General features: G+C 65.5%; 1 protein-coding gene across 1 annotated transcript in view; it reads right to left on the bottom strand.

The window, feature by feature from the left end:
• LOC111148547 (kinesin family member 26A) overlaps positions 1 to 19,782 on the bottom strand; it is a 37,945-nt gene that overhangs the window by 5,852 nt on the left and 12,311 nt on the right. The window contains exons 4-11 of the mRNA XM_022505188.1: positions 13,753 to 13,943; positions 6,520 to 6,709; positions 2,230 to 2,439; positions 1,623 to 1,716; positions 1,073 to 1,335; positions 790 to 955; positions 480 to 642; positions 38 to 200 (exon numbers count right to left, since the gene is read on the bottom strand). Coding sequence (XP_022360896.1) covers positions 38 to 200; positions 480 to 642; positions 790 to 955; positions 1,073 to 1,335; positions 1,623 to 1,716; positions 2,230 to 2,439; positions 6,520 to 6,709; positions 13,753 to 13,943 — 1,440 coding nt within the window. The remainder of the gene's footprint in view (positions 1 to 37; positions 201 to 479; positions 643 to 789; positions 956 to 1,072; positions 1,336 to 1,622; positions 1,717 to 2,229; positions 2,440 to 6,519; positions 6,710 to 13,752; positions 13,944 to 19,782) is intronic.

Raw genomic sequence — 19,782 nt, 5'->3', positions numbered from 1 at the left:
CAGGGGGCGGGAGGGGCAGGCAGGAGACAGAGCCAACCTTGACTTTCTTCCTGCGTAGCCGGTGGATGCGGGCAGCCAGCTGCACGGTGCTGAGTGTCTCAGCGTGGCGAGCAGGTGCGTCCGAGACGTGGGCGATCATGGTGGTGCGGCAGCTGGGGGCGGCCAGGCACTCACGCAGCAGCAGGGTGAGCCTGTGCTCCCTGGGGGCAAGGGGTGCTCAGAGGCTGCAGGCCTGGGGAGGGGAGGTCAGGGCGGGAGGCTGGGCATGGGGGTGTGGCGGGGCGGAATGGAAGGAAAGAGGCAGAACTCTCCCCGGGATGCAGTCATGCCTGGAGCCCAGGTCCAGCTCTGGCACCCGGCCCTTGGGCAGCCAGGCCCCAGGAGCTCAGGGGTCCAGGCAGCCTGGATGCACCTGCGTGCTCTTGGCTAGCTCCTAGGGGACTACCTCGCCACCACCCACCAAGGAGCCCACCGCTCACCTGTAGGGCACGTGCTTGGCTCCGCTGACCAGGGCCAGGATGACACTGCCCAAGGCTGACAGAGGCAGACATGAGGGTCCCCCGGGGGCCTCCCCGCCCCGGCCAGGCGCCCCCTCACACCCGCCCAGGTCGATGAGGTGCAGGCGGCTGCGGCCTCCAGACACTGAAAGCACAGGGCGGGAAGGTGGGGGAGCGGCCCCGGATGCCCCTGACCCCAGGCCCCCAGATCCCCCGACCCCCGGATCCCCGGGCTCCCCCAACCCCAGGCACCCCAGGGAGGGCAGGCGGGGGTGCGCAAGCCGACACCTACTCCCGCCGCGGCCACACTTCTCCACGCGGTACTGGTAGACGTGCAGCGTGAAGACCAGGTGCGAGCCACAGCCGGGACGGCGGGAGCCACGGGCCGCCAGCGCCGCGTCCAGGTACAGGGCGGCCTTCTCCGCCGTGGGTGCCCGAAGCTCACTCTGGTTTGGCAGCTGGGGAAGACAGTGCACAAGCTGGGACTCGGGCCTGCCTCCCGGAGGCCATCCTCACTGTCCCCCAGGACCCGTGGCCCTGCCCCCCACCCCGTGGCCGCGGGGCCGGTGGCGTACCTGAACCCCACACCCAGGGTCCTCCCGCAGGTACACGCCCGGGGACTGGGCGTCCTGGATGCTGCCGGAGGCCACCTCGGCCAGCAGGTCCCGCAGGCTCTCGTCGGGGCCGCACACCTCTGCCGCGGACACGCGCACTGAGAAGCGGGTGCCCGTCCTCTCCCTGCGCTCCTCGATGAGCCTGAAGAGCCAGGAAATGGCGCAGGGCACAATGCCCAGGCTCTGGGGCGAGCTGTCCTTCCCGATCATGGTGTAGGACTTGCCTGGGGGGCACATGGACGTGTCAGGGCCGCACACTCACCCTGACATGCCCTCAGAGCCCAGCCACGCCCAGCTGCCTCCCAGGTCCGACCTGGGGCCCTCAGGGCCAACCTGGGGACACTGAGACCAGGGTTCCCCTGCCTCCCAGGACTGCAGGGGGCTTTCTCTCCACGTGCCCCCACCCCCATCCTGGGCCCACCCACTGCCCGCATGGGATAACCCATTTCCCCCGTCCTGCCTGCAAAATGAGGCCCAGAGACTGCGGACAGGAATGATGGGGGATGCTTACCAAGGCTTGTGTGGCCGAAGGAAAAAATGCAGCCATCAGCCCCACTCACCACTGACTGGAGCACGTCAGCCACGGTCCCTGAGCAGACCTCAGCCTGTGAGAGGGGCACAGGGCACCAGGCTAGCACCAGGGTCACGGGGCCGACACCCAGCCTCCCACCATGCCTGCCCATCCCCATCCCATGCAGGCCGGCAGCTCAGAAGGCGGGCAGGCTGGCACACACAGACCCCAGCTCTCGGAGCTCTCCACGCACACACACGACACACATGGCATGGGCCAGTCGGGCACACAGCTCACACCGCCCTTGTGGGGGCAACCTGGGACGTGGACCCCACCGCACCCCTGATGCTCACGTACACCCAGCAGACAGCAAACCCTGCTCCCAAAGCTTCCCCAGAGCCCACAGAAACCCAGCACTTCTGCAAATGGCCCGACAACAGCGCCAGGGGAAGGGTAGGAGGACCCCAGGCCCGAGCCAAGGAGGGTAACACACTGCAGGCCGGGCCCGGGCCACTGGGCCTCGCTCTTACCCCCTCCTTTTCCTCCCTGGGCACCAGAAGCAAGCGCAGGCCTGGCGCCGGCCCCTGGGGGTGCCCACCGCCCTCACCTGCTCCGAGTCCTGGGGGAAGACGGCGTCGAAGGCAAACATCTTGGGAGCCGCGGCAGAGGCTCGTCGGGGGCCCGAGCTGCCGGGGGGCCTGGCGGCCTGGTCGTACAGGGTCACCTGCTTCTTGTGTGGGTCCACCTTCAGGAAGGATGCGGACTCGGCCGAGGGCTGCGCCCCCCGCGCCGGCCAGACCCGCAGCATGACCTTCACCTGCAGGAGGCGGGCGGGAGGGAGCATCTGAGCGGCCGCCCACCCGCCCGGCGGCCGCTAATTACAGGCCAGGAAGAGCTCGCGCGAGCTGAGACAGCGGGCCAGGCCTTGGCACGGGGATCCCCACCGCAGGAATGCGGGTGCCTGCGTCCCAGCTCTGGCCACGGCAGGTCCCTTATGAGATCAGCCAGGCAGGACAAAGTGAGGCTCACTGGGAGGCGGCGCTAGCCCGGAGCAGGGCAGGAGCAGAGAAGGCGCGCCAGGATGGGGGAGCACAAGGGTGGGGGGGGCAGTGCATCCAGGAGCAGGGGTGGGGGAGGACGGGGGAGCACTGGTTTGGGAGGACAGAATGAGAGAACAGGGCAGGGGAGGACAGGGGGAGCAGGAGGTGGGGGAGGACAGCGTGGGGGAGGACGGGGGAGCACAGGTCGGAGAGGACAGTGTCGGGGAGAACGGGGGGAGCAGGAGGTGGGGAAGAACTAAAGTGAAGAAGGCTCCGGGCACCTCAGTGAACAGAGGACGAAAGTGTGGGATGGTACCCAAGGGCACCCCATCTGCCCTTGACCTGGGGCTCCTCCACACCCTCCGCTGCGTCTGAGGCAGAGCTGGAAGCTAAGTGAGCTCAACCGGGAGGCACAGAGCTTTGGGGAACAGAAGCAGCCCCACACCCAGGGCGCAGCTCTTCCAGCTTCCCTAGCAGCCGGCCAGCCCGGCCAACCCCAGCCCAGGCCCACTGAGGCTTAAGGAGGGAGGAAACATGAGGACAAGTCGACTGTGACACCAGGTCATACGGCCTGAGAGTGGTTCTCCTCCAATCCCAGATCCCAAACCGAGGGCAGAGGGAGACGGGAAGCCAGAGGGGCGAGCAGAACAGGCCGCACAACCAGCCCCTAGTCCCAGCCAACGGGGACCCTTCTCGGAATGCTCCCAGGGGTGCGTTTCCCACCCCCTGGCCCCCCCTGCACCCCCATCCCCCAACCTCAGCTGACAGCTCCGCCCCCAGGCCCGTAGGGCCTCTGCCTCCTCCACAGAGCCCCTCCGGCCCACTCCCCAGGCCAACCGGGAGCCCTGACACCCTGACAGCAACGCCTGATGGGAGGAACGAAGGCACACAAGGGGGATGGCCTAGGGGACCAGGGCTCTGACCCCAGAGCCAGCTAGGGAGCCCAACTCAAACCCCAGGCACGGCGGCATCCGGGGCCGGGGGGAAGGACACACATGGTGGTCCTCCCGGAGGGAGAGCTCAGCTCTGACAGGGAGAGCTGGAGACACTGAGGCCTGGCCAGGGGGCGCAGGTCGGGGAGCACAGGGGACAGAACAGGGCCTTAGCCTGGGGCCCAGGTCGGGGACCAAGCAGCCTCTGCTCCCGTGTGACCCTAAAATACAAAAACAGACACAAAAGTGTGCCCCCCGCCCCCCACCCCTGTGCCGGGTCTGCAGAAGACAGGCGTCCCCATGGCCGGACCACCGGCCCCAACACCCTCGAGGAAACAGAGGCTCAGCAGGGAGGGGGGCTGGGACCTAGACACAAGCGCCCGGCACGCTGTGCTGCAGACACCCCGAAACCCGCATGGAGAAGAACCAGCCCGAGCTGCATCTTCTGCCCGGCTCCGGGGGAGCCCCGTGACCCAGAGGAGCCCCGGGGCTCTAGGGCCCCTCCAGGGAGGGACACCAGACACCACGTTCTGCTGAAGGACACCACCTTCCGCCCCCCGATGAAACCTTCGATTTCTCCACTACAGCATAAATCAAATTACCAGACTCATTTCAGAGCCAATATTTTTCGCGGGTTTAATCCTAAGTGACAGATACGTAACGCCGGCGAAATTGGTTTACTGGGGGGTTCGCGCCAGGCCCATCTCCTCCCCTTCAGCACGTGGCAAACTGACATGCAAAATCGCTCCTAGAAGGAGGGTCGCTCTCGGGGGAGAAGCCTAAGAAATGCTTTCCCGCCGCACTCCCCGAACCTGGGCGAGAATCGATTCTTTTATTCCCGACGACAGGAACAAAACTACTTCATTTCCAAAGGCTGCCACTAAGCAGGCAAAATGTGCACTTCCCGGTAATTTCTGGCAATTTTTTTTTCAGTATGAACTCCCAGCCGCTTCAGGAGCCACATGGGTTGTGCGGATTGGAGGGGGTTCCCGGGGGGCTGAGGAGGGGCTGCTGCAGCGCAGAAACGGCCGGTGTGCTGGGAGCCGGCCACGAGTCCCCACGCAGGGACCCCAGCCTGCGGCGAGGGGCAGGGCGGCCCCCGGCGGGCCACCCGTCCTAGCTGAACGCACGGGCCATTGTCTGTAAGGATCCTCTCGTTCAGGAAGTGACAGGGTCTTTGCAGGAGACAAGGGCGGCGGAGTCTCTCCCCCAAGTGTTCAGATATTACAAAGCAGCGCTGAATGGCTCTGAGGTAGGGAAAAACACGTTTTGCATAAAAAAGGGCTTCCACTCCTAAGGGGGGAGGGGCCCACGCCGCACCCACAGAAAGGATGTCTCTTTTAATACCGCGAGATGATGAATTACCTTAAGTAGGACATTAATGTCAGAAATCGAGCGCAATCTAACTTCTTTTCTGTGACGATGTGAAATGCCTTTCAGGAGGCATTTCTGACTGTGACATTCGCGCAAATAATATCCAGGGAGCCAGAGAGAGGGGGCACAGGCTGGAGGGGGTGGGCAGCGGGTGGGCTGCTGGCCAGGGGCTCCCTGTACGGAGGGACTGGGGAGGGGGAGGGGACGGGGCTAGTCCACCATGGAGAAACGGGAGGAGCCCCCAGCCCCGGAATACTTGGGTGGAGACCAGGCCCCAGGAGGAGGCGGCCCAGTGCTGGAGACTCGCGGCCCACCCCCACCCACCCCTGCTTTCAGCCAGATGGTCTAGACCCGCCCAGTGGGCAGGCCAAGGTCAGAGCCAGGCCCCGGAGCGGCTGGAGCCCCTCCCCTGCAGCCACTCTGCCCTGTCCAGCTGAGTGTGCCCACCACCGCCAGGCACTTCCACGGCCTGGCGGGCAGAGAGTCCCTCCTCTAGCAAGCTCCCAGGGACACTGACGCCATGAGGCTTGGCCGGGGCTGTAGGCTCTGAGTCTCATGAGGGCTTGGGCGTGACAAGGTAAGAAAAGGCTTCCAGAAGGAGCAGCCTGGCAGAGTCACCCAAGGCCCTGGAGGCCAGTCCCAGGCAGGGTGGGGCGGGCCTGCTGGGGAGAGCCTGAACCCAGCCAACCACCTCTGCGGGGCGTTAGCCTCTGGGCGCTGGAGAGGCTGCGGGTGTGGGGTGCCGGGGTGTGGGCGGGTGGGCCCACCCGCCCACCCCAACCCCCAACCACCCTCAGGGGTGTACCTCAGAGTGGCCCATGGGAGCAGTGTGGGCAGAAAGTCAGGAAAAAGCTCAGGGTGCGCTTCCGGGCAGGGTCCGTCCTCCTGCCCAAGCTGTGAGGCGTGCCTCGGCCCCCCGCCCCCCATGGGCACAGAGAACGCCCCTCAAAACGGGCTCACACAACCCACGCACATGGGACCCTGAATGAGGCCAGGGTGCAGTTACAAGCGACCAGACGGGGCCCAGACAGAAACCTAGTCCCGGCAAAAGGCCACAGGAGCCAGGGGTCGGAGCCAGGGGCCAGCCAGCCTGTTCCAAGGCAAGGCCCTTCCCTGCACCCCCCCAGACTCCATTTCCCCGCCTGAACCAGATGATCACACGTTGGCCTGGAGGGGTCCCATCCCTTCCCTGGAGCCCCACCCCAGGGCAGCATGCCAACAGACACAGAGAATGGGGGTCCCCAGGGGTCAGAGCCCAACCCCAGTCCCGGGGAGCCCTGGCTGTCCCACCCCAATGAGACCAGCACGAGCCCCTGGAACCTCCACCCATTTCCTGAAGCCCCACCACAGTCTCTGAGGCTCCTGTAGGGACCCGAGCTTCCAAGGTGGACCTGGGCCTCAGTCTCCCTGTCTGCACCCCACGTCGTCCAACCTGGGAGAAGGACGCAGGATCCCTCCACACCCAGCACCCTCCCAGCACCTCCTCGGACACCCCGGCTTCATCCCACCCCCAAGCCCCCGGGGTCACCCCCACATCAGCAGTGGGTCTACCTTTCCGATGCTGCCGGGGTTGTCCTTAACCTTGGAGGCGGCCCTGAGCAAGCAGGGGGGCGTGGGGGGCGGCCACAGCTGCAGGACCCCGCTGAAGTCCGTGGGGTACGGGGAGGCACTGCGGGCAGCTGGGGCCGGCGGTGGATGAGGTTTCTTGCGTTTGGAGACCAGGCTGAGCTTCTGGGCAGCCCTGAGGAGGGGAGGAGAGGGACCAGGTGGGGCCCTCGGCGCTGTCCTGGGCGCCTGCCCTGCCCCAGGTCGGCCCCACAGCCACATCCCTGCCAGGCCAGGCGGCAGACGCCCCTCCCCTCCCTCCACCCTACCCTGAGCGCACCTTCCTCCCACCAGCCTCAATCGGCCCTGGGGCGCAACCCAGCAGCTGCTGCGGGGTGGGGGGCTGGCTGGAGCGTGCTGGGGTCAGCTCCTCCCAGGCTGTGCGACCCAGGCATAGTGACCTGCTCTCTGTGCCTCAGTCTCCCCACCGCTAGCACATGCTGACACGACCAGCACAGGCGCCTGTGTGCGGCCCTGAGAAGCCAAGGCATCCAAGGAACCCTAGGCCGTGCTGGGCCGAGCCAGGAGAAGCTCCAAGAAACCCACTTCCCCTGATCCCGTGGCCCGCAGGCCCCACCCCACCGCCCTCTCCTCTGCGGCCCTCCGGGTCCTGCCCACAATCCTCCGGCCCCACACTCAGCCTGGCACTGGAACCCACCAGCCCCACAGCGTCCCCAGGGGACCCACAGTCCTCCCCCAGACCCCAGGGTCTTCCTTGACCCCAGAGAGGCTCCCGGCGCACCTGTGAGAGGCACGGTTCCGGAGTCCCAGGACACCCTCCCACACACACACACACACACACACACACACACACACACACGCGTGCCCACCACGGGCCCACCACACCCTGGGCCATGGCTCCCACGGACCCTCCTGCCAGGCTCTCCCCACCGCAGCTCCTGTAGCCGGCCAGCCGTCTCTCCCGGGGCCCCAAGGGAGAGCTGGCCCAGTGTCGGAGCACCCACCCTCCACCAAGGGCCCCCCACGCCTCTAGCACATGGGGACACCAGGGGACACAGATGGGCCCAGAGCCATATTCGCACTCCACTCCCACTGCCTGGAGGGCCTGGCCTCAGTCGCCCCGTTCCCGCGGGCGGGGGCCCCCAGAGAGAAGAGATCGAGATGCGATCCGAGCCCCCGGCTGACGCCCCCACCAACACCCACCTGCACCTCCATCCGGCTCCCTGCGGGGCCCGCTGCCACCCAAAGCCCTACCTCCGAAACACGCCCACTGCAGGGCCTGCCCACGCGAGGCCGCCCAGCCCTCAGCAAGGCTCCCGCTCCACGGTCTGCAGCCAGCATCTTGCTCAGCTTAACTAGGAGCTGTCTCCGAAGAGCCCCCGGGGACGGCTTTCCTCCAAGCAGGGCGTCGTGGCGGGAAATAAAAGTAATTTCCGATGGGGCGGACCCGTAACAGAGCGGGTGCGGGGCGCCGGTGGGCACCCGGGGTGGGGGGTCTGCAGGCAGCGCCCACCCCAGGAGGAGCCCCAGCAACTCGGGGTGCGGGAGCCCTGAGCTGGGGTGCTTGGTCTCTCTGGCCACAAGCCCGCATAGCCTGATTCCCACCTACTTGTAAACCTCAAAACTGCGTGGAAGGAGAAAACCCTTGTTCCCCCTCTGCCTGCCTGAGAGTCACCCAGCAGACCAGGGGCCGAGTGGCGGCGGAGAGCGTCCCCTGGGCGCGGGATGAGGCGTGGGAGCGAGTGGAAGGCAGGAGCAGCTCCAAGAAGGCCACAGGAGCGGCCACAACCCAAACGGCCACGGGACTGACCCTGCGGGCCGTGAGGGCTGCGCAGGGGGCTGTGGGAGCCTAGGGCTCCTCCGCCCTGACTGCCGCCCAGCCTCGACGCCCGTCCTGGACCCCAAGCACCCTGGGCTACGCCACAGCCTCCTGCCAACCGCCCCATGGGAAGGAGCTGTAGCCCTGACCCGGAGAATGAGCCCCCAGCAGGCAGCCCGGCCCCCCTGCCTCGCACTGCCCCGGGGGTGGGACCGCCTGGGAGGGTGGAACTCCACAGGTGCAAGCACGGCCTGGGGAACTAAGCTGAGCCTACAAAGGTCAACCAGGCCCCAGGGACTCACTTCCTCTTCTGTAAATGGAAGTGCCATGGGGCCTGTTCCCAGGATTTGGGGAAAGGGCAGCACCAAGGGGCCGCCCAGCCCCAGCATGCATGGGAGGGCGTCAGCCAGGCCCTCAAGCTGATTGGACAGATCAGCTGACGGCCTCAGCCAAGACATCCCCCCCCCCCCGGTCCCCCCCCACCCCCGTCCCCACCCTTCCATCCCCGACAGCCCTCCCTGGGTCGGGCAGGGTCAGCCTGGGCCCTGCAGCTGTGTGAGCGCACAACCCGAAGCCTCCAGGGGATGTAGACCTGTGGCTGATGGGCAAGGCCAGAGCAACTTCGGTCGGAGCCTCCAGTCTGCAAAGGCCACCACCAAAGGGCAGAGCTTTGCCTAGTGGGTCCCTCAGCAGGCCATGAGGGCTCTGCCCCTTCCGTGACCCTCTCAAGAGCCAGGGGTCCGCAGAACAGACCTCGGCACATGCAGGCCACCCTCAGGGCCCTAGCACTGCGGCGTGGGGACATGTCCTTCCCCACTGGACACATCCCAGTCATGCCTGGACAGAGGTGGGGCCTCACCTTCTGAGGACCCGCCAGCCCTGGGAGTCTGGAATATTACGGGCCAGGCGTCTCCACCCTGCAGTCTGATCTAACCCAGGGCACCCCCTTCTCCCTCCCCAGCCCTGTGGTCAGCCCCCGAGGGAGCTGAGGAGCTGTGCCCTGGCCCGCCCGGCCCTCCAGGTCCTGCTCTCACAGGCTCGTCCCAGCAGGCATGACTCAAAGGCCTGTGGCTGCATTAACAAGGGGCCCGGACTGCGCACTCGCCTTTGATGGAATCCAGGCCCCTGGTAACTACTGGTACAATCCCAGCAGCTGCACCTCAGTCCATAGGCCTGGACAGGCAAGGGGGGGGCCTCTGGGGGCCAGGCCGGCCCTCGCACTTCTGGGCCTTCAGCCTTCTGGAGGCCCAGACCTGGTTTCTGAGCAGTGAAGTCACAGGGAACAGGGGGTGGTGATTTTGGGCCTCACAGAGCACCACACCCAGGCCTAGGACAGCCTGGGGGCCCAGGGTGGGACCTGCAGGGGGGAGGAGGAGCAGGAGGTGAGACTGGCAGGGGAGTGTAGGCAAGTCTGAGTGGCCGAAGAGAAGCCGGACAAACAGCAACTTCACCCCTCAGAAGACCCTCTTCCAGGAAGCCCGCCCTGATGCCCCCACTCTGGGCTTCAGCAGAACCTCTGCCTCCTGCTACTACAGGAACCAGTCCCTGTTCTGTGACACAAGACACAAGTTCCTGAGGCTGTGTCCATCCACCAGGCAGGGTCTCCCAAGGGCAGGAGTTTGCCAAGCCCAAGGCAACACGGGGAGCTCAGGATGCCCTGACATGGCCTGGGGCCGTGGGTGAGCGAGAGGGTGTCAGTGGGCCAGTGAATGCGTGAGCGAGTGCATGGGAACACAGATCAGTGGGTGCCTAGGTCAGTGGGGGCGTGGGTCGGCAGGTATGTGGGTCAGTGGATGTGGGGTTGCATGGAGGGGGGGTGCATGGAGGAGCAGGGGTGCGGGTGAGCGGGTGCGCAGGTGAGCAGGTGCATGGAGGAGCAGGGGCGCAGGTGAGCGGGTGCGAGGAGCAGGGGCGCAGGTGAGCAGGTGCGAGGAGCAGGGGCGCAGGTGAGCGGGTGCGAGGAGGAGCAGGGGCGCGGGTGAGCGGGTGCGCGGGTGAGCAGGTGCATGGAGGAGCAGGGGCGCGGGTGAGCGGGTGCGAGGAGCAGGGGTGCTGGTGAGCGGGTGCGAGGAGCAGGGGTGCAGGTGAGCGGGTGCGAGGAGGAGCTGGGGCGCGGGTGAGCGGGTGCGCGGGTGAGCAGGTGCATGGAGGAGCAGGGGCGCGGGTGAGCGGGTGCGCGGAGCAGGGGTGCAGGTGAGCGGGTGCGCGGAGAGGTGGGTGTGCGGTGAACAGATGAATGGGTGCGCAGGTGAGCAAATGGATGAATGAATGAGAGAGTGGCTGGGGGATGGGCACCTCCGACGTCCCCCAGGGAGTAATTTGCCTTTTTACAAACAAGAAGTGCCTCTTCCCAACAGAAGGTGTTTTCTGGGGCAGTTGGCCTTGATGGCGAGGCCCTTACCTATGGGAGGGTCTGGGGACTTTGCTGACACGTAGAGCGTTGGGCGTGGCCAACCCAGAGCTTCTTAACTGGGGAGGAGGCTGGTGACCCCGGCCACACCCCACCCACCCAGCATCCACCCCATGGGGAACTGCCACCCACAGGTGCCAAGAGCCCCCAGATCTGCCCGCAGGGTGCCCAGAGATACAGGGCTGCCAAGAGGACCTAGACCGCTGACACCAGGGATCAAGGTCCCCATAGCCAGACCCCTCCTACCATGGCTGGCGTTTCTCGCAAACCCTGGGAACCTCACCCAGAGACTGAGGCTTCCTCAACCTGAGCCCTCCCGCTCTGGGGGCCCCGGGCAGCACCCCTCTGGTTCCGGACCTCTGCTGGGTGCCGGGCCGGACATTCCATGGGCCAGGCGTCCAGGCAGACACCAAGGAGGGGGCTCCACGGGGGCTGCACCTGGGATGAGGGAGCAGCTGTGAGTGCAGCGGGCGGTCCTGGCACCTGAAGGAACCCTCATCCCTCCCCCTCCCGGTCCCTCCCCAGGAGACCCCAGCCATTCTTCCAAAGCCTCTACATTCAGGAATTTGGGAGGGGGTCCCCAAAAAGGTCCAAGTGACCACTAATGGAGACATCTTGGAGGAGGACAGCCTTCGAGTTGGGAACAGGAGGGCTCAGGAAGAGGAGTCAAGGTCACGAAATCCTCCAGAAAAAATGTAATTCTGGCCACCCGCGCCATGTAGCCCGGCCTTCTCAGAACTCTGGTCGGGTCGGCACACGGAGCTCCTACCACAGCCGTGGCCACCATGCCTGAATGGCCCGGCAGGCCCCGCTGAGGGAGACAGGTGAGGGGTGCGGGGTGCCCAGCCTCAGCCCCGCTCTGTGGCCCATGAGCGTGAACGAGGTCCTGGACACCCAGCCCCCATGCAACCACACTCCACCTCACTTTCCCCACACTGGGGTGAGGAGCTCAGAGGTCGTGGGAAGGCCTGAGGCCAGGTGGGGACCCGCAGGTGGTGCTCCAGGAACAAAGGGAACCCACACGCCCAGCCTCCACCCTGTTCTGCCTCCCCTTGGCAAACGCCAGGCTCCTACGCAGCCCTCCAAGTCCACCTCCGTGGCCCCAGCAGCATGGACAGCACTCGGCTCTGTCCCTTCCCATGCCACGCTGCCATCAAAGCTGTCTCCATACACACCCATGCCAGCTGGCCAAGGGGCAGGGCATGGGCTCAGCTCTGTCCCTAAGGAGCCTGGCAAAGGGCAGAGGTGGGAGCACAGAACACGCAGCCCCGTGCATGCCTGAGGCCCCCACGGGGTGCGGTCTCTCAGGAACCCTAGACTAGCCCCTTCTCTGAGCCACAGTTTCCCCACCACACCGGCGCTCCCATCCCACCCCGTGCTTAAGGGTCCTGAGACCCCAACGCGCAGGCAGTCTCTGACCCGAGTCCGGCGAAAGCTCTGGATGGCATTCCCCACCAGACACTCCCCCCGCCCCCAGCTGGGCCCATGACTCTTCTAGAAGCTGCTAGATTCAGGGCCGTCCAACAGGCTGGAAGTAATGGCAGCCGGCACTGCGCACGCCTCCCGCCCCTTCGGGAAACTTGCCTCCCGCCGTCCCCAGCACTTGTTTCTATGGTAACTTCCCAAGGTCAGCAGCAGCCTTGCTCCCAGGGAGACAAAAGGCAGCCAGCACCTGCTTGGCAGGCTCAGGGTTACTAATGAGCCAGTGTGGCCCCCAGAACTGGGGACCGCCAGGGCCAGTCTTCCTTCCCAGAAGGTGGAAGATCCTCAGGCAGGTGGGAGCGCAGAGCGCGGCCACCACGGACAGCCCTAGAGACGGAGGTGAACCCCGGAAGGTCCTTTACCGCTCTGCCCTTCTCCTGCCCTTCACAGGGACCCCCAAGCCGGGGGCAGAGCCCCCACCAGCCCCACAGCCAGAGCGCTCACCAGCCGGAGACACAGCACCACTCACCCCCCAGGCAAACCCACAGCCCATGCTGATAAGGTGCCCGGCTCCCACTGCCACACATGATTCATGGACAAGTTTATCAGTGCCTGCCAGGGCTGCTAATGGGACAGTGACCCGCGGCTGGGCCTGCCATTACCGTTCATTACCACCATTATAGCCTGTAAGCCACAGGCCTCCACACAGGATGAGAGCTCGGCCTCCTGTCTGCAGAACCCCAGCGCCCTGCCGGGAGGGGTGACGGTCCCCAGGGACAGCGGGCAGGGAAGAGAGCCCTGCTCCCACCGCACTTCTCTCCCCCGCCGCTGCCGGGCCTGCCGGGCCTGTGCTGCCCCAGCCCACATCCCCTGGACCTGGGGCCCCCGGGAACCACACCCAGGGCTCTGGTCCCAGGCACACACCAGCGCTTGGGCAGGACAGGACTACACGGCTCCTGGAGCTGATTCTAACCACAGCAACCCTGCCGGCCGCCAGCACCCTGCCGCCTGGAACACTTCCAGGAGCCCGCCCTCCAGGACACCCTCCCTAGCTCTCCCCAAAGTCCTCCATCACCCCAGGACCCTCCCGCAAGCCCTGTCCCGCCCCCGTGCTCCCGGACTGAAATCTGCAGCCCCAGCCCACATGGGCCCAGCCCACACCCCAGGACACCCAGGGCTGAGCCTCCCCGGACATTAAGTCGCTGCCCTTTGCCGTAACTCTGAAGAAAGCACTGTCTGACAGCAGAGTAAACTGAGGCACAGACGGGTTGTGAGACTTGCCCACGGTCACCCAGCTCAGGAGGGGCAGGGACTCGATTCGCACCCTGTCTGTGGTGGCATCCCATCCCCGGGGCCGAGAGGTGTCCGCTGCCCATAACCGCTGACACAGTGCCCGGTGCCAGCAGTCCCCCCGTCCGCCCCCATCTGCCCCACCGGGCAGCAGCCAGGCCGCCCTTCTCGCGGGTAAGGCCCGTGGGCCACAGGGGCCGGCAGCTGAGGTCCCCGCCCACAGGGCTCGCGGCCCCAAGCCAGACCCAGGCCCCCCTAGAAGCCGCGGAGAACGTACCTAATGAAGAAGGAGGCGGCCGCTGACGGGCCCGGGGAGCCCCCCGCCGGGGTGCCCGGGGCCGGGGTGACCAGCGCCGTCGTGCAGGCCCCGCTGAGGCCCCACGTCTTCGACACACCGTCCGAGCCCAAGCTGGGGGCGCCATCCCGGACCGAGTCCGCCACCGCCACGGCAGCCACCGCCGCTTCAGCCTGGCGGGAAGGAGGGAGCCCGCTGAGGAACGCACATGTGCTGGGGAGCCCGAGCCGCATGCCCTGGAGCCCCGGCAGGCGCCCCAGGGCCCCGCGCTCACGCGACCTGCCGGCCAGCAGGGCCCGTGCACCAGACACGGACACGCAGGCGCCCCCCTCCAGGGCCAGCCTTGCCAGCCCCTCCCACACTGGGTTCCAGAAACGCCGCGGGCACAGTGGTCGGGACGGATGGACGGGGAGGCCCACGCCCTCAGCCCCGGGCCAGCCACCTGCAAGCGCCCCGAGGCACAAACGGGGAAGAGGCCACAATAAATATTCGTCACAGGCACTAACCGCCCCGTGTACGGTAATGTACGATGTTCCCGTCATCTGAAATGCTACTCTGGCATTTCCAACTAATTAGCTAAAATAAATTCTAGAAAGGGAGACAGCCCCGTAACGAAGCAGAAATGTAACCGAATCATCCCTAAGTCGGCGCCAACAAACCCGAGGTCTGGCTACCCCGTGTATCGCGTTCATGGGCGCTTACTGGGCCCTGGACCCCCAGGCCAGACCTGGCCCCTGGCAGGGCAGGAGGGAAGCAGCCGGCCTCGGCCTGGCCACCCCCAGCCCCATCCACTGCCCCTAGGCCACCATGCCCCACCTCAAGGCTCCCCGGGGAACCACGCCTCATCCCCAGGCCTCCGGGGTTCCACTCAGCCCCAGGAATTGTGGACAAGCACTGTCCTCTAGGCCCACCGGCGAGGACCGCGGTCCCCATGCTGACCAGACATGGTCCTGCCTGGTGACCCTGAGGGTGAGGAGCCCAGGCAACAGTCACATCTGGAGGGCCCAACATCCTTGGGGGTCTCCCAAATGACATGGCCAGAGCCCAGGGTGGGGCTACAGGATAAGCCACCATATCCCCAGGAGGAACATTCTGAAAGCGGTCCTGCCACCATGGCGGAGGGTCTCACCCTGCCCGGCCCACGGTCAACACCAGCTTCCAAACCCCTCCTGGGACACAGTAAAACCATGTCTGCAAAGGAAGGTCACAGAGAGCCCCATACTTTCAGCTGGAGGGAAGGCACACAACACGCTCCCCAGCTCCCAGGGCTGCGGCCACTCCCCGGGGGTTTCGAGGACAGGTCAGTAGCAGAGAAGGGTGAACGTGAAACAGCTCTGGCCCTCACCCACCACACCCTGTCCCCTGCCTTGCCTCTGCCTAGAGGGCAGGAACTCCTATGCAGCCCTCAGAACCCAGCCCAGCCAGCCCTCTCCTTCCCCAGGCCACTCCCTGCACCTGCCTCGGGTACCCTGTCCAGGCCTCTCTGGCCCACTGACCCCACCTCGGCTTCCTTCAGTCTGTCTAGTGCTTTCTGCACCCCACCCCCAGGAGTAACAGGACCATGCTCAGCATCACGGTTTCCCATGCCGATGGCTTTCACGAGCACCTTTCATGTCTTCTCGCACGTACCTGGTCTCCTCCACGTCCTTGCGCTAACACCCTGCCGGGCCCATTGTAAGTGCCCCGTAAATGTGTCTCCCAGGAGCACACAGCCTAGTGGGGACGCAGACACAGGACAGACCAAGCCCACAGCTGGGAGACGACCCCTATACCTGAGGGAATTGGGGCTGCTGGAACAGAAGGGATACCAGCTCACAGGGAACCTTCCAGAAGGAGGGTAAGCCAGGCCTAGACCTAGCCACCAAGAAGCAGAAGCTGCTTCTCCTCCAGAGAGCTGCACAAGTAACGCAGGGCAGCCAGCCCCACAGACGCCCCAACAGCCTGGCCGTCTGCCTGTCCCCCTGCTCCTGTCTCACACACACACACGACCCCCCGGCCGTCTGCCTGTCCTCCCGCTCCCGTCTCACACACACACACACCCCCGGCCTCAAACGTGGGTTCCTCTCGCACCACTAGAAGCACCTGCTCCCTGAGAAAGAGCGGACTCGAACGAGCAGAGCGGAGGGAAGGGACTGGGACGTTCTGCCACATCTGTGGTGACCACTGAGGCCGGCGCTCCTCAGAGCGGAGCTGGGTTCAGAGGATCGCCCATCCCATGCCCATCCCGTGCCCACCCTGGCTCCATCCAGCCCCCAGGGTGGCTCTGCCATGGTGCCCAGGCCCAGCAGCCCAGGCCAGGCCCGGTCACTCTGTTCAGTGAGGCACCCTGGACAGCAGGGGACCGAAGCAGGGGTAGGGTCACAGAGGGGACAGAGCCGGCACACCATGGCCTTCCACGGCCCCTCCGTCCGCTCCCACAGAGCCCGGGCCAGCCCACCATCACATGCAGCCTGCCCACCTCCAGCCAGACGCTCTGGCCCCACCGGCGAGGGCACAGGCCGCCCGCACTGACCTGTCTCAGGAGCCCCGCGCGCCTCGGCTCCACCGTCCCACGAGATGCTGAGACACGGCTCCAGCCCCTGGGACGGCCCCTGCCGATTCCTGCCAGAAGCAGAAGCTGGGCCAAATGACGCCGGAGGGGGCGGGAGGGACGACCACAACAGGAGGACAGAAGAGAGGGGGTGCAGGGGAGGGGCGGGCGGGCGGCCGAACAAAACGAGATGGAGGCAGCGGAGCAGCCACGAAAGAGAAGCAGGAAGAGCAGAGAGCGTGAGGCCGGCCACACCGTCCTGCGGGCCCCCACGGAGGCACCCAACTCCAGCCAGCACCACCGGGCCGTGCCGGGGTTCTGGGGAGCACCGTCTGGGAAGCACCAGACTAACCCTGCTCAGGAACCATCTGGGCCCGAGCTCTGGCACGTGAAGGACCACATTCGCCTGCCCCTTGGGACGAACACCTCACTGGGGGCCATCTCAAGCCAGGTGGTGGGGACAGCCAAGGGGGCAGGGGGCCAGGAACAGCGAGGACGGAGTGGTGCAGACGCTCTCAACCCATCGCAGGGCACTGGCGGTTCACTAGGTGGATCCAGCTGCCTTTCAGAGCCCCGCCTGATCACAGACAGGGCCTCAGGCCAAGGACATCCTGACCTCAGCAAGCGCCTTGTCCCACCCTCACCTCCCGTCACAGAAGCAGCTTCCCCGCAGCACGTGGAGGAGGAGGCTGTCGGGTCCAACGTCCATTCTACAGGTGGGTAAACTGAGGCCCAGAGAGAGGGCGCCAGCAATGGGCCAGATCAGAGAGACAGGCCAGAGCCCTCTACCTTCTGCCACCCCAGACACATTCCTGAGGATGGATGGACACCTACCTGAGACCCCACCGGGGATGGCAGGGATGAGGGGAGGCAAACAGGCTGGTACAGGGGTCAGCAACACCGGCTCCCAGGCCCCCACCAAAATGACCTCACCTCCTGTCTGTACATCAGACATGTGCAGCACCTCCTCCAGGAAGCCCTCCATCCCCCCTATCCAGGCCGGGCCTCCACTGCCCCACATCCACAGAGCACCACTGGACACTGCGGAGGTGGAATGAGCCAGAAAGGGCCAAGCTCTGTGCTCCCAGACGAGGGAGGTGGGCTTCAGTTTTGACTACAGCTGTGGCTACCTCTCCATGACTACAGCTGTGGCTACCTCTCCAGATGGCCACACCCCCAACCTGACCCCACACAGGCCATAGGGCAGGCTCCTCCCAGCCACAGCACCCAGAATGTTCCAGGCCCTCAGAGCCTTGGTTCCCTGCCTCCCCCTCCAAAGACCATCCCTGCCACAATCTGCCTCCTCCCCACACACTAGATCGGAGGGCGGCTGCCCCGCCCTCCCAGCTAGCCGGATCGGTGTCACGCCCCGGGCTGCGGATGGGCTGTCGGAGACACTCACCGCACACCCTCCAGAAGCATTTCCTCGTGACAGTTGAACATTCCAGAGACACCTCTAGCAATCGATGTCCCGGTTCCGGGGAAATCACCTCATCTGAATCCTAAAGTTCTATTATGCGTCTAATAATCTCCCCACTGATTGCCAGCACGGTCGTCTAACTATAAATCCATTCTCGCCCACCCCGAACACGATCGATGTGGACGTAAAACAGAGAGAGAACCTTCAATGGCCACGTTTTACAACGTGCTGGCTGCTGGTGAAGCTACCCGGCCAGAGGCCAGCGACACCCTCCTCCGGGGCCCAAGGAGGCATAAAGCCTGCCCACGCTGGCTGCACAGACCCTACTTGCTCCCACTGGCAGCTCCTGTCCCTCCTCTCCCTCCTGGGCACTCTCACAGAGAAGGCCAACCGGCCTCTCGGCCCAGCACTCCAGGCCCCGGCAAAGACAAGCATTCGGCTCCCTCTCCAGGTAAGGATCCCCCTGGCTATTGCCAGTGGCCCCCACAGTCCCGGGCACCTGACCATAACTCGTGCTGAGCCCGCCATCTCTGATGCTTCCCACTGGGCCCAGCTCAATGTCACTTCCTCCAGGAAGCCACCCGGCTCTCCTGAGCTTCCCCGCTCAGTGCTTCCCCCCTCAGTGCTGCCCCCCAGCACATTCCTCCCGGGCAGCCCAGCTCTCAGGCCAGGAGGCACTGTGCACGCTTGGTGGGGGCTGGCTGCCCTCTTCCTTCCTCACCCCAGGACTCAACAAAGGAGGAGTCAGAAGCAGCCAGACCACACCCGGGGGCCATCTGCACACCAACCAGAAGCTAGTTCAAGACCCGAAGTTCTTCCCTGAGCCCCTGTGCACCCCATCCCCAAGCTGCCAAGGGCCAGAGAGGCCCCAAGGACAGAGTGCCCTCTGGAGGACTGGCCCCAGCAACGAGCCGCAGGATCCAACTTCCAGCAGGGGCAAGGTCTCTCCAAAGGCTGTGCTGGACGTACTGATGTTGACCTGGCCCTGGACTTAGAAAGGCCAACGAGCCCAGGGGACAGGGCAGGGTCTGTCCTGCTTCAGGACTGTATGTGACCTTACCCCAGCAGCTGGAGACCCTCCCTACGCCTCCATCTGCCCAGCCCCATGGGGCACAGTGCCCAGAAGGTCTACCCACGGCTCTACCTCAGAGCCACTCACTGGGCCCTGCGCAGCCAGCTCTGCCATGACTGGAGAACGGACCAAGCACACCTTGCTCTCACACTCAGCCACGGTCTCCGCCTCTGGCTCCACAGAGGAGGGCGACATAGGTGGGGGTCGGGGTGCTTCTCCACGGATCCGCACACACCATCGCAGCCTGGCCCAGGCCCCCGACCTCTCTTCCACCTTCCCTGCTCCCTGCCACAGCCCTACCTCCTGACAAGGCTCACACCTCCAGGGAGGCCTCAGGCTTCACACCTCTGGGCCTCCACACAGAGGGTTCCTTCTGCTTAGAAGGTCCTTCCTACTTGTTTGCCTGATGAACGCTGTGCTGGGCCGTCAGTCTCAGTCCTCCGCTAAATGGGTGGGAACCGCCGAAGGCACCGACCTCCGGAGACGGTATCCCCTGAGGCTCGGGCAGAGCAGCCTTCCCAGGGTGGCCCCCAACACAGTGAGCTCACATATGACCCAAACCAGCTCCCCCCAGTGTCCCAGGAGAACCCCCCTCCCAACTCCTATGCTGGATAGTCTCTGCTTGATGAAAAACTGGGGGCACGGCAGACACTGGGAGAAACCGCCAGCAGCCCAGCCCTGTGACCGGTGGGAATGCTGCCGGCCTCAGCTCTGCCCTCCAAGGCTGGCTGGCTTCATCCCAACCCACGCAAGTGACACCGGCCCAGAGCTTTGCCAGAGGACACGTGGCCCAAGTCCACGGCACCCACAGCACCCACTGGTGCCCAGAGCTGGTCCCACGGAGGCCGTGCCCCTTGGTGTGGGCAGCGATCTGCTGCACCCGAGAGCCTCTGTGGGGGCCACTCTGCAGCCAACTGAAAAGAGGCGTCTCCTGAGAGGCCGCGGGAGCGGACACAGACCTCCCCCACCACCTACACTCCGAGCTCTGCC

This window comes from Enhydra lutris, unplaced genomic scaffold (genome assembly GCF_002288905.1).
Source record: "Enhydra lutris kenyoni isolate GAN:26980312 unplaced genomic scaffold, ASM228890v2 scaffoldscaffold20, whole genome shotgun sequence".
Classification (NCBI taxonomy): domain Eukaryota; kingdom Metazoa; phylum Chordata; class Mammalia; order Carnivora; family Mustelidae; genus Enhydra; species Enhydra lutris.
The sequence above is the reverse complement of the archived record's forward strand: the minus strand, read 5'-3'. Positions and strand labels throughout refer to the sequence as shown.